Source organism: Oncorhynchus nerka, linkage group LG5, assembly GCF_034236695.1.
Source record: "Oncorhynchus nerka isolate Pitt River linkage group LG5, Oner_Uvic_2.0, whole genome shotgun sequence".
Lineage (NCBI taxonomy): Eukaryota > Metazoa > Chordata > Actinopteri > Salmoniformes > Salmonidae > Oncorhynchus > Oncorhynchus nerka.
In genome coordinates, this window is record NC_088400.1 from 45,588,182 (window position 1) to 45,602,160 (window position 13,979).

Below are 13,979 nucleotides of genomic sequence, written 5' to 3' on the forward strand. Positions count from 1 at the left end.
CCAGGACACCTACACCACCCGATGTTACAGGAAGGCCATAAAGATCATCAAGGACATCAACCACCCGAGCCACTGCCTGTTCACCTAGCTATCATCCAGAAGGCGAGGTCAGTACAGGTGCATCAAAGCTGGGACCGAGAGACTGAAAAACAGCTTCTATCTCAAGGCCATCAGACTGTTAAACAGCCACCACTAACATTGAGTGGCTGCTGCCAACACACTGACACTGACACTGACTCAACTCCAGCCACTTTAATAATGGGAATTGATGGGAAATGATGTAAATATATCACTAGCCACTTTAAACAATGCTACCTAATATAATGTTACATACCCTACATTATTCATCTCATATGCATACGTATATACTGTACTCTATATCATCGACTGCATCCTTATGTAATACATGTATCATTAGCCACTTTAACTATGCCACTTTGTTTACATACTCATCTCATATGTATATACTGTACTCGATACCATCTACTGTATCTTGCCTATGCTGCTCTGTACCATCACTCATTCATATATCCTTATGTACATATTCTTTATCCCCTTACACTGTGTATAAGACAGTAGTTTTGGAATTGTTAGTTAGATTACTTGTTGGTTATTACTGCATTGTCGGAACTAGAAGCACAAGCATTTCGCTACACTCGCATTAACATCTGCTAACCATGTGTATGTGACAAATACAATTTGATTTGATTTGATGACGTAATTTGTTGTTTGATCCTCTGTCAAATAAAGGTACTTGTTTCTTCTTATATCTACTACTAAAGTAAAAAACAACAACATTGGTTTGATGTAAACAGTTTCATTCCGCCAGATTTCTTGCACCAGTCTAGGCACTTATCCTTGAAATCCAAGTCACATTAGGATTGATTTATAGTTTAAACCTAACCAAAACCATGTCCTGGCCATAGAGTTCCTTGCTTGCCATCCTTGCTTGCCAGAACTGGTATTTCCGCAGCTCACACGCGACACTTAATGCTCTGCCAGGTTGACTCTCCATCTGGACAGTGACCTCAAACACAATCTTCGATGTGAGAGGAAGCTATATTTCTGAAGCACTGTGGTCGAGATGATTCATCGTGCTGGCATCTTATTTGGGTCCTGCTGCTCCATGGCTGTGCTCTCTAATTTGCCGAAGTACAAAAGGCTCTGCTTCCCTCATCAGTGGCTCCATCTCCATTGAGCAAAGTTGTATGGAGTCCTCTAGTGGCCAAAAGCCTGTGTTAGCATGGGCAACGCCATTCAGGGCTTTCGCTGTTTAGATTTAGTCAACTGGGCGGGACTTCCAACTTCATTGGCTGATCCCTTCTGATAACATGGTTGGCATGACCCAATGACCCAGTTGGAGTTGTACTATTTTAAGATGGAGATGGCCTCAATGCACACAGATGCCGTCATGACACCGATACAGAGATGTTATGTCTATCCAAGTCTATGGTCCTCGCCCATCACCTTATGTATTACTTCCCCCCCAGGGTCAAGAAGTTACAAAAAAAACGGACTATAGGCCTACAACACATAAATGGCTCCTAGCCTCCCACGCATAGGCTACTTTCTGTCGCGAACACTAAAACTCAAACTAAATCATATAAATTAAGTCTAAAAACGAACTGCAACTAAGCTGAATGTCATATAAAATTACTAAACTATATTAACTGTGTGTGTGGACGTGTTTAACTCTACCAGAAGTCCCCACAAGAATAGTAAACGAACAAAATAATGCTATTTCTATGGAGTTAGGATTAGGTTTGGGTTTAGGGTTAGGGTTAAATAAAATAAATACATAGGAGCTAGGGTTAGTTTTAGGGTTAGGAGCTACGGTTAGGTTTAGGGTTAAGGTTAGGTTTTTTGGTTACGGTTAGGGTTAGGGTTTAGGATTAGGGGTTAGGGGTTAGGGAAAGTAGGATTTTGAATGGGACTGAATTGTGTGTCCCCACAAGGTTATATAAACAAGAATGTGTGTGTGTGTGTGTGTTCCCCATATTATAATTGTATTTATTGAATGTTTGTTTCTATATAATCCAGGTACCAGCTGAGTTATTCCAGTTACAAACTTTTAAAATAATTATATTTTGTGGTTGTTTCATGTGTGTTTGGATGGGCTAGGCTAATGGTGTTAATTGAAAGCCCTCCCACCAAGTTAGCCTGCTTATTAGATACAGGTGCATAAAGGTTTGGTAGTATCACAGATTATCCATAATATTGACCACATACTCTATGAAAATAAATGTCTTAAAACATGTCAGGCAGTTTGGAGGAGGCATGATCTGCTGGGACCATTCTAGCCAATGAGAGGGCAGATACCCGTGTGAACGACCGGCACAACGGTTTCCACTAGTTACCACAGCCGCAGAAAGTAGCTCTATCATAGATAATCATGAAAACTAAAATGTACTTTTTGGTCATAATTTAAGATTAGGGTTACGGTTAGCAGTGTGGTAAATCACATTTTAATGATTGAAATTGGAGAAATAGGCGGATCTTATGACTGTGGCAACTAGTGATGACCAGGCACAACTCCGATATTAAGTGTTTTTCTCAAAGTTGCCAGCATATCACATGTCCTACTTATATCAGTACACTCGTAAAAAAAACAAATCATTACGAAACTTATATTCGATCAAATAAGCCACACATAGCAAAGTAAGCCATTACAATTTTTGTTAACCAAATTCGACACACTCTTCTTTTTTTTCAGCAGCAAACCACCCTGCATCCCACTGCTGGCTTGCCTCTGAAGCTAAGTAGGGTTGGTCCTGCTCGGGTCCCTGGATGGGAGACCAGATGCTGCTGGAAGTGGTGTTGGAGGCTCTCTTTCCTCTTGTTTAAAAAAAATATCCCAATGCCCCAGGGCAGTGATTGGGGATATTGCCCTGTCTAAGGTGCCGTCTTTCGGATGGGATGTTAAACGGGTGTCCTTACTGTCTGTGGTCACTAAAGATCACATGGCACTTATCGTAAGATTACGGTTTTAACCCCGGTGTCCTGGCTAAATTCCCAATCCAGCCCTCATACCATCATGGCCACCTTACTATCCCCTTTAACTATCTCTCAGATCGTTGTTGTAAATGCGAATGTGTTCTGTCAATTTATCTGGTAAAATAAGGGTAAAAAAATAAAATCCTGGCTTGGTGAGTGAAAATAAACGAAAAACTGCCACCTGCTGGAGAAGACAGATTTGGGGCTTAGTTATCCCTATCGCGTTACTTTTTCCTCTCTGAGAGAATGCAAGGATGAGTAGGGAGTATTTGCACATTTTTAGACCTAATAATAAAACTCAAGATTTTGAGGAAGTCTGTTCCAGTCATATTTTTAAAAAAATTATGTGACATGCAACAGCCAGATTCGTCACAGTGTGTGTTTGTGTGTCCTCTACCAGTCTAACAGTGTTTTCAACTCCTTTACTGTAGGAGGCATCAGCGTTAGAAGTGGTGTCCTGCAGTCAGGAGAAGGAGAGTCTGCCCCCGGAGAAGAGTCCCTCCAATCCTGTTCACTCTGAGAGAGAAGCCTTGCTAGTTGGTATGTTCACCTAACAACATTACTATAATGTTATATTAACCTAGTTGGAGGAGAAGATTCCCACAATTCCTGTCCACTCAGAGAAGCCCTGCTACTTGAAACATTCACCAAACATTATTGCAACCTTAGTCCGGTAAACTCTGAGGAAGAAGCCTTGCTTGTTGGTATGTTCAGACAACATTACTACAACCTTCTAACAACATTTGTACGTACAATGGAGAACATTCCCCTAGCGCTATCCACTCTAGGAAAAAGACCCTGCTTGTTCATACACTGCTTGTTCATTTAACTGGTTATTGTTAGCGAAACTATCCACAATCATCAAAGCTGTTTTTTTGTGGAAAGCCTGGTTTTCCTCCCCTGGTTATTCCCAGTTCTCTGGGCTGGTTCACATGTTTTCAATGTCTGGTTTACTGAGGCCTTCAGCATAGTTTTATGGCACATTCTCCACTTCAGTGGAGGGTTCTTTCCATGGGGAATGGTTGGTCCTGGATCAAATTGGTTTTACGAAAGTAAGGTCTTGCTGAGATACAAGGGAAAGTTATTGTGGCATTACGATTAGGCCTATGCCAGATGGCAGGATGCACACTATTGTGTGGTAGTGGGAGTTACCTGTCCTGTCCCACAGTGGTGTTATTCTAGAATGATCATATATTTGGCATAGTTGGTTAGGTAGTCAATGAGGCGCTCCTTCCCTCCATGCCGGCCCACTTTGGCTGCTCAGTGAAGTAGATGGCTGCTGAGGATTCTGGGTGTTCTCTGTCAGAATTGTTCTAAATTACATCTTGTTTGAAGATGAAGTGAGCACCGCTGAGAAAAAAAGGACATTGGCTCAAAAGTGAACTCATCTTTAACTGCTTTGTCTGTCCTTCTAGATGGCAAAATGTATATATATATCGTATATGTGCATCTGTATGTGCATCTCTGGGCAATGTTTTTATCGATTTCCGGGGTCATTTCATGTTTTATGTGTATCTGACCTATTCAGCGTTTAAGCAGGCAGAAAAACAGCCAGAATGATGCAGTTTGTATGCGTAACATTGTCTTTAAAAAGAAGAGAAAACGGATTACTAAACTCTGATCAAAACAAAGACATAGAGAAGGAAAGAACAGATGCTAGGCCTTTTTCAAGACTTGAAGTTTGATAATAACAAAGCACTTTCTATTGAACTTCCATGTTTCCCGGGGAGTGGCTGAATATCTAGGCTAGGCTATAATTACACATTCAGTTAGCAAATGATACTGTAGACATCACCAACTACAAAGTTAGCATTGTCAATTAGCATCAATATGACCTTTAGATAACTAGGCTTTGGAACAGAGCAGCTACTGCTTTCTCCACAAGTCCCTTTACAACTAAACATACAGTTCTGATTCATTTGCTATAAATGATTTGGACATTTGAAGGCTTTTGGACCCATTCAAAGTATATAGACTGATTTCAAGATATGCTTTTCTGTATATCATTGGTCCAAGCCCAGCCATTAAAACACACATCTGATCAGAATTGTTCTCCTCCAGTGTCTCACCTGGTGTGTCTGTTTTCTGAGCTGGCTCCTCAGTGGGATCATGTTATTACACAGGGGTTTAGGACTATCAGTAGTGCATCGTCATATCAATTAGCTGATAGCAGATGTTAGTGTTGGGATGAGCGAAACGCCTTTGTGTGTGTGTGCGTGAGTGCGGGCGTGAAGCCCCATGCTGCTCTGATCAGAGAAGCTTTAATGTAGAGAGCAGCATCAAAGTCTTCATTAAACCCTTCTCTTGATCTGGACGGTTTAAACACAGGTCTTCCACAGAGCTGGGAGTGTTTTGGGGAAGACAGACACACTTGAAGAGTACAGATACATTTTCACTTCAGTCAGACAAGATGAGTTAAGTAGAGTGGTCTCTTGAATGTGAGGTTCTCGCTGGCTTTCATGTTGGACAGATCGGTGAATGAATCAACATTCAAACGTAATGTTATTAGTTAGCTATAGATTAGCTTTACGTTAATGGTCTACAGTTTGATACTTTGGATGGCATGTTCTCATTGGCTTTCATGTTGGACAAATGGGTTGATGAACACTCAGACTGAATGGGATCATACCGTAGTATAACTTTAGTGTTTGAGTTATAGTTCTAAAGTAATAGCCTATACTACTGTGTGATAAGATGGGTGAATCAACCATTATATATATATATATAATGGTTATAGAGTTATAAGTATACAGTAATGCTAATGCCAGGTTAATTGATACTGTATTGAGGTATCTCTTTCTCCTTCCTCAGGGATCATCTCTGCATTCCTGCATGTCCATCCGTTTGGAGCCAGCATCGAGTACATCTGCTCCTATCTACAGCAGCTGAACACCAAGGTACTGCTGGCACAGGCTGACACACACACACACACACACACACACACACACACACACACACACACACACACATACACACTGACACTAACCAGGTTTCCATCCAACCATTTCATGTGGATGAATTTCACATGGAAAAGGTCACGCCTGGGCTGCAATAGGAAATGCCGGTACAATTCTATAAATGTCGACAGACAATGTGTCAGTTCGACGTGGTGGGATCATTTTGTGTTGGTAAAATGTACACTGCTCAAAAAAATAAAGGGAACACTTAAACAACACAATGTAACTCCAAGTCAATCACACTTCTGTGAAATCAAACTGTCCACTTAGGAAGCAACACTGATTGACAATACATTTGGCATGGTGTTGTGCAAATGGAACAGGTGGAAATTATAGGCAATTATCAAGACACCCCCAATAAAGAAGTGGTTCTGCAGGTGGGGACCACAGACCACTTCTCAGTTCCTATGCTTCTGCTGGCTGATGTTTTGGTCATTTTGGTTCCCTCGGAGAGTTCATCAATGAGCTTGATGCCTTGATAAGCTCCTTTCCTGAGGACGGCTCACCTCTCACAGTTCTGGGCGACTTTAACCTCCCCACGTCTACCTTTGACTCATTCCTCTCTGCCTCCTTCTTTCCACTCCTCTCCTCTTTTGACCTCACCCTCTCACCTTCCCCCTCTACTCACAAGGCAGGCAATACGCTCGACCTCATCTTTACTAGATGCTGTTCTTCCACTAACCTCACTGCAACTCCCCTCCAAGTCTCCGACCACTACCTTGTATCCTTTTCCCTCTTGCTCTCATCCAACACTTCCCACACTGCCCCTACTCGGATGGTATCGCGCCGTCCCAATCTTCGCTCTCTCTCCCCCGCTACTCTCTCCTCTTCCATCCTATCATCTCTTCCCTCTGCTCAAACCTTCTCCAACCTATCTCCTAATTCTGCCTCCTCAACCCTCCTCTCCTCCCTTTCTGCATCCCTTGATTCTCTATGTCCCCTATCCTCCAGGCCGGCTCGGTCCTCCCCTCCTGCTCCGTGGCTCGACGACTCATTGCGAGCTCACAGAACAGGGCTCCGGGCAGCCGAGCGGAAATGGAGGAAAACTCGCCTCCCTGCGGACCTGGCATCCTTTCACTCCCTCCTCTCTACATTTTCCTCTTCTGTCTCTGCTGCTAAAGCCACTTTCTACCACTCTAAATTCCAAGCATCTGCCTCTAACCCTAGGAAGCTCTTTGCCACCTTCTCCTCCCTCCTGAATCCTCCTCCCCTCCCCCTCCCTCTCTGCAGATGACTTCGTCAACCATTTTGAAAAGAAGGTCGACGACATCCGATCCTCGTTTGCTAAGTCAAACGACACCGCTGGTTCTGCTCACACTGCCCTACCCTGTGCTCTGACCTCTTTCTCCCTCTCTCTCCAGATGAAATCTCGCGTCTTGTGACGGCCGGCCGCCCAACAACCTGCCCGCTTGACCCTATTCCCTCCTCTCTTCTCCAGACCATTTCCGGAGACCTTCTCCCTTACCTCACCTCGCTCATCAACTCATCCCTGACCGCTGGCTACGTCCCTTCTGTCTTCAAGAGAGCGAGAGTTGCACCCTTCTGAAAAACCTACACTCGATCCCTCCGATGTCAACAACTACAGACCAGTATCCCTTCTTTCTTTTCTCTCCAAAACTCTCGAACGTGCCGTCCTTGGCCAGCTCTCCGCTATCTCTCTCAGAATGACCTTCTTGATCCAAATCAGTCAGGTTTCAAGACTAGTCATTCAACTGAGACTGCTCTTCCCTGTATCACGGAGGCCCTCCGCACTGCTAAAGCTAACTCTCTCTCCTCTGCTCTCATCCTTCTAGACCTATCGGCTGCCTTCGATACTGTGAACCATCAGATCCTCCTCTCCACCCTCTCCGAGTTGGGCATCTCCGGCGCGGCCCACGCTTGATTGCGTCCTACCTGACAGGTCGCTCCTACCAGGTGGCGTGGCGAGAATCTGTCTCCTCACCACGCGCTCTCACCACTGGCGTCCCCCAGGGCTCTGTTCTAGGCCCTCTCCTATTCTCGCTATACACCAAGTCACTTGGCTCTGTCATAACCTCACATGGTCTCTCCTATCATTGCTATGCAGACGACACACAATTAATCTTCTCCTTTCCCCTTCTGATGACCAGGTGGCTAATCGCATCTCTGCATGTCTGGCAGACATATCAGTGTGGATGACGGATCACCACCTCAAGCTGAACCTCGGCAAGACGGAGCTGCTCTTCCTCCCGGGAAGGACTGCCCATTCCATGATCTCGCCATCACGGTTGACAACTCCATTGTGTCCTCCTCCCAGAGCGCTAAGAACCTTGGCGTGATCCTGGACAACACCCTGTCATTCTCAACTAACATCAAGGCGGTGGCCCGTTCTTGTAGGTTCATGCTCTACAACATCCGCAGAGTACGACCCTGCCTCACACAGGAAGCAGCGCAGGTCCTAATCCAGGCACTTGTCATCTCCCGTCTGGATTACTGCAACTCGCTGTTGGCTGGGCTCCCTGCCTGTGCCATTAAACCCCTACAACTCATCCAGAACGCCGCAGCCCGTCTGGTGTTCAACCTTCCCAAGTTCTCTCACGTCACCCCGCTCCTCCGCTCTCTCCACTGGCTTCCAGTTGAAGCTCGCATCCGCTACAAGACCATGGTGCTTGCCTACGGAGCTGTGAGGGGAACGGCACCTCAGTACCTCCAGGCTCTGATCAGGCCCTACACCCAAACAAGGGCACTGCGTTCATCCACCTCTGGCCTGCACGCCTCCCATCCACTGAGGAAGTACAGTTCCCGCGCAGCCCAGTCAAAACTGTTCGCTGCTCTGGCCCCCCAATGGTGGAACAAACTCCCTCACGACGCCAGGACAGCGGAGTCAATCACCACCTTCCGGAGACACCTGAAACCCCACCTCTTTCAGGAATACCTAGGATAGGATAAAGTAATCCTTCTCACCCCCCTTAAAAGATTTAGATGCACTATTGTAAAGTGGCTGTTCCACTGGATGTCTTAAGGTGAACGCACCAATTTGTAAGTCGCTCTGGATAAGAGCGTCTGCTAAATGACTTAAATGTAATGTAAATGGTCACTTTTGAATGCTGGCGGTGCTTTCACTCTAGTGGTAGCATGAGACGGAGTCTACAACCCACACAAGTGGCTCAGGTAGTGCAGCTCATCCAGGATGGCACATCAATGCGAGCTGTGGCAAGAAGGTTTGCTGTGTCTGTCAGTGTAGTGTCCAGAGCATGGAGGCGCTACCAGAAGACAGGCCAGTACATCAGGAGACGTGGAAGAGGGCAACAACCCAGCAGCAGGACCGCTACCTCCGCCTTTGTGCAAGGAGGAGCAGGAGGAGCACTGCCAGAGCCCTGCAAAATGACCTCCAGCAGGCCACAAATGCGCATGTGTCTGCTCAAACGGTCAGAAACAGACTCCATGAGGGTGGTATGAGGGCCCGACGTCCACAGGTGGGGGTTGTGCTTACAGCCCAACACCGTGCAGGACGTTTATCATTTGCCAGAAAACACCAAGATTGGCAAATTCGCCACTGGTGCCCTGTGCTCTTCACAGATGAAAGCAGGCTCACACTGAGCACATGTGACAGACGTGACAGTCTGGAGACGCCGTGGAGAACGTTCTGCTGCCTGCAACATCCTCCAGCATGACCGTTTTGGCGGTGGGTCAGTCATGGTGTGGGGTGGCATTTCTTTGGGGGGCCGCACAGCCCTCCATGTGCTCGCAAGAGGTAGCCTGACTGCCATTAGGTACCGAGAGGAGATCCTCAGACCCCTTGTGAGACCATATGCTGGTGCGGTTGGCCCTGGGTTCCTCCTAATGCAAGACAATGCTAGACCTCATGTGGCTGGAGTGTGTCAGCAGTTCCTGCAAGAGGAAGGCATTGATGCTATGGACTGGCCCGCCCGTTCCCCAGACCTGAATCCAATTGAGCACATCTGGGACATCATGTCTTGCTCCATCCATGCTTTAGTCCAGGTCTGGGAGGAGATCCCTCAGGAGACCATCCGCCACCTCATCAGGAACATGCCCAGGTGTTATAGGGAGGTCATACAGGCACCTGGAGGCCACACACACTACTGAGCCTCATTTTGACTTGTTTTAAGGACATTACATCAAAGTTGGATCAGCATGTAGTGTGGTTTTCCACTTTAGTGTGACTCCAAATCCAGATCTCATTCAACTATGTAAAGAAAAAAGTATTTAATAAGAATATTTCATTCATTCAGATCTAGGAATGTGTTATTTTAGTGTTCCCTATATTTTTTTAGCAGTGTATTATGCGAGAAATGGAGGCATATTCTTGTGTTGGTAAAATATATTATGTGAGAAATGGCGGTGGAAAGGCCTTCATGCGCAAATATTGATATGATAACCATCACATGGAAGTAAACTTGGAGTGATGCGATGATATGTTGTGTGGTCCTCCCACTATGACTCGGGAAAGCATGCAGTTTATTAGGCTACAGATGAAATAAGTTATGATGAACTTTACAGGGTGGTGAATATGCAAGGGTGTATCAAGGGTCTTATTCTGGTGACATGATGATCGATGATGATCGCTGCTGTTTGGCAAATACAAATGATCTCATCCATAATAATCTTATTGTGCAGGTAGCATACGAGCTGTTGGCTAGAGCACACGTGCCAAGACCAGAGTGGGCACATTTGCTATTTTACATAACAGCTTTTGTGACAAAACCATCAGTAGAGTTGAAAATGCGATGGATACCCATTTAACTTGTATTTTTTTATTCAGTACATGGGAATTTAACCACAAAAAATTGTCTTAATGTGCACTACGTCATCAATCACAGAACATTCGTAGAAAAATCTAGCTACTGACACACACGCAGCATGTCATGATGAGCAGCAGGAGCCATCCTGGCGCACTATTCCAGCATGCACATGCAAGCACGCACACACACACACACACACACACACACACACACACACACACACACACACAGTCATCCTGGCGCCACAGACACACACACACACACACACTACTGGGCTGTCATACAGTATTGTCCTGATGTATTCCAGGGCCACACGGTGCAGTTGGAGCCCCCTGGTGCAGTCAGCCTCCCCCAAATGAAATGTGAATCATCCCCTTTTGACAGCAGAGCCCCATTGTGCAGCAAGAGTTTCCTCACATAGCCAGATCCTTCTCATCAAATTTGATCCCCCTGGTGCAGGAAGGCCCCTCTCATGATGCTGATCCCCAGGTTAGAGTTGGGGTTGAAGCAAAGGCAAGTCCCACTGCCTCCAATCTCTGTAGCTACCATATACATGAATATAGGACATTTCCTTGTATCCCCAGTGTTCTTGAGGAAGTGTCTGAGTGTAATTTCCCTGGACACTGAGACCTGTTAGATCTGGATCATTCCTGTCTCTCCCTGACAGAGCTGAGCTTTTTCATTTATTCTGACGCTTCGCTTAAACACCCATCTCCACATGTCGGGCTCCTCAGGGGCCTTCCATGGCTCTCACCTCTGTTGTCGTCTGCCAGAGAGATTATTTTCCTTTCTCTCAACCACATACACTGAGTGTTCAAAACATTCCATGACATAGACTGACCAGGTGAAATGTTTGGACCCGTTATTGATTTCACTTGTTAAATCCACTTCAATCAATGTAGACGAAGGGGAGGAGACAGGTTAAACAAGGATTTTTAATCCTTGAGACATGGATTGTGTATGTGTGCCATTCAGAGGGTGAATGGGCAAGACAAAAGATTGAAGTGCCTTTGAACAGGGTATGGTAGTATGTGCCAGGAGCACCGGTTTGTGTGTGTCAAGAACTCGAGCTTAGCAATTTCCTGTGTGTATTCAGAATGGAAAGCATTGGAGTCAACATGAAGCTTCGACACCTCGTAGAGTCCATGCCCCAATGAAAGCTGTTCCTAATGTTTTGTACACTCAGTGTATGAATAACGTCTCTTTTCAATCTATCGTGCCGACCCAAACCTCTATCCGATAACATGGCTGGTGGAAACCCAGAGGGGCAAAGTAGCCATGCCTTGCCTAAATCAGGCTGGACAAAATAATGTTTTGTACACAATGTATATGACCACTACACTCACTGCCACCACCGCAAGGAGGCCTTCAGATATAATATATGGCCACTCTCACTCTACCTCCATGATGAGGCCATCAGATAAAGGACTATGGGACCACCAGCCCACCTCCACCCTGAGGCCTTTAGACATGACTACTCTTACTGCTACCTCCATGAGGAGGCCCTCGTGAATATATTGTATGACCACTCCCCCCGCCAACTCATTAAAACCTCTGCGCCTTCACCACACTGACTCATTCCTTCTCTATCCTTTTGGCTTTTCCACTCTGTCTGAGGATGTTTTTGTTCCCACGCTACCTCTCTGTAACACCACACAACAAGCCCACAGGGCTTTGTCAACAGTACTGGCTGAATTCACCAATAACAACATTACTCTCTACTTATCTACTGTGTTCATGATGCACTGCTACATTGTTAATGGTGATACACACATATCTACGCTAATGCTTAATGCATAATGACAGGTTTACCAATCTGGTTCTTACAAATGTGTTTTTTCTCTGCATAAAATTATACAGTGCTTCCTGCTGTCATTGTTTTGTGTAATCTCACCTTTTTAAAGTGATGCTATATGCCAATGTGGTGCTATTGCATGTGTGTGTGTGTGTGTGTGTGTGTGTGTGTGTGTGTGTAGTGTGTAGTGTGTGTGTGTGCGTTTATTATTTGTCAATCAGATCCATTTTCCAGAGATGTGTGGCTCTTTTTGAGTTTGTAGGAGTGTGTGTCAGATCTGTGTGTTAACGTTGTATTGTGTTTGTACATGTGGGTGTGTGGGAGTGTATTTATCAAATTTGTGTATTTACATTGTGTGTGTGTGTTTCAGATAAATACAGGGGAGGTGGATGCTCTACTGGGTCGGCTGCCCTGTACCTTCAGACAGGAGTTGACGGGGGTAGGCGCCAGCCTGGAGAAACGCTGGAAGTTCTGTGGCTTCGAAGGCATCATGATCACATAGAGCATTACGGGGACACGGGGGAGGACATCACAGGGACACAGAAGAAACAGCATTGAGCTCAGGCTGAATTATTAGGACACTGTATTATGGAGACCGGTACTGGTCCCTGAGACGTTGCTCACCGGTCCCTGCGATGGTTAACTGGCCTTGGTTTAGTCAGTTCTTAAGAGCTAGTTATAATGTAAACAGTTTGCTGGTCCCAGGTATAAATAAGGTTGAGAAACACTGGCATAGAGCTCTGGCTGTATTATTAGGACACAGAAGTAAAAACATAGAGCTCAGGCTGCAGAGCAGGCTGTGACACTGAGGAAACAGCCTCTCTGTATGGATGACAGAGAGGGTGACTCGTCTCCAGGGTGATGGAGATCTCTATAACACCACCAAATCCACGATGCTCTTCTCTGTGCCCAATTTTGTAACGCCTCATGGGATAGAACACCACATTGGGAGTCCCAAATGAGTATCAGTCCGAAGGCGCCAGGGCATTGGCTGTTTGTCCTTCACATGGGCGGACCAGACCCTTCCCAGAGCCTCTAATTGGTTAACTCTGCTGTCACTCAGCTAGGAATGCTACCCAAGGAGGTTATCAGGATCTGCTGAACATTTTCCACCTCCCACCCCTCTGGCCTCTCTCACTCTCTCTTTTTTTTGTTCCTTGTTTTTATAATTCTATGAATAAAAATCAATATATTTCTTAATTTTCTGTAAAGGCTGTTAACAGTTGCATAGATTGATTTGTTTTACTACTCTGTAAATGCTTGGATGATATTTTTAAATAAAAGCAATCTGAAGAATTGAGAATAGAGTTTTATTGAATAGAGTTCTTCTCACTGGCGCTTAAGGCTATATACCGGTAAGCTGCTTGTATATGCAATGTGTGTAGATGTGGTATGTAGCATGAGTGTGAGTGTGAGTAAACTGCTAATCCAAGTCCCCAGCCACATGAGGAACCTTCAGCCTGCCAGCCTCCGGACATGAAGTCTCAGAGGTACACTCTCTCTCTCTCGCTC

General features: G+C 45.4%; 1 protein-coding gene across 3 annotated transcripts in view; it reads left to right on the top strand.

The window, feature by feature from the left end:
- LOC115129601 (ecto-NOX disulfide-thiol exchanger 2-like) overlaps window positions 1-13,770 on the top strand; it is a 164,989-nt gene extending 151,219 nt beyond the window's left edge. The window contains exons 13-15 of one of the 3 annotated variants that reach the window (XM_065018692.1): window positions 3,426-3,534; window positions 5,806-5,891; window positions 12,838-13,770. In XM_065018692.1, the coding sequence (XP_064874764.1) occupies window positions 3,426-3,534; window positions 5,806-5,891; window positions 12,838-12,969 (327 nt within the window). In that variant the 3' untranslated portion in view covers window positions 12,970-13,770. Of the gene's footprint in view, window positions 1-2,713; window positions 3,535-5,805; window positions 5,892-12,837 lie in introns of those variants that run through there. The other 2 variants (XM_065018689.1, XM_065018690.1) reach the window with 2 other exon arrangements.
- Window positions 13,771-13,979: the final 209 nt, after the last annotated feature.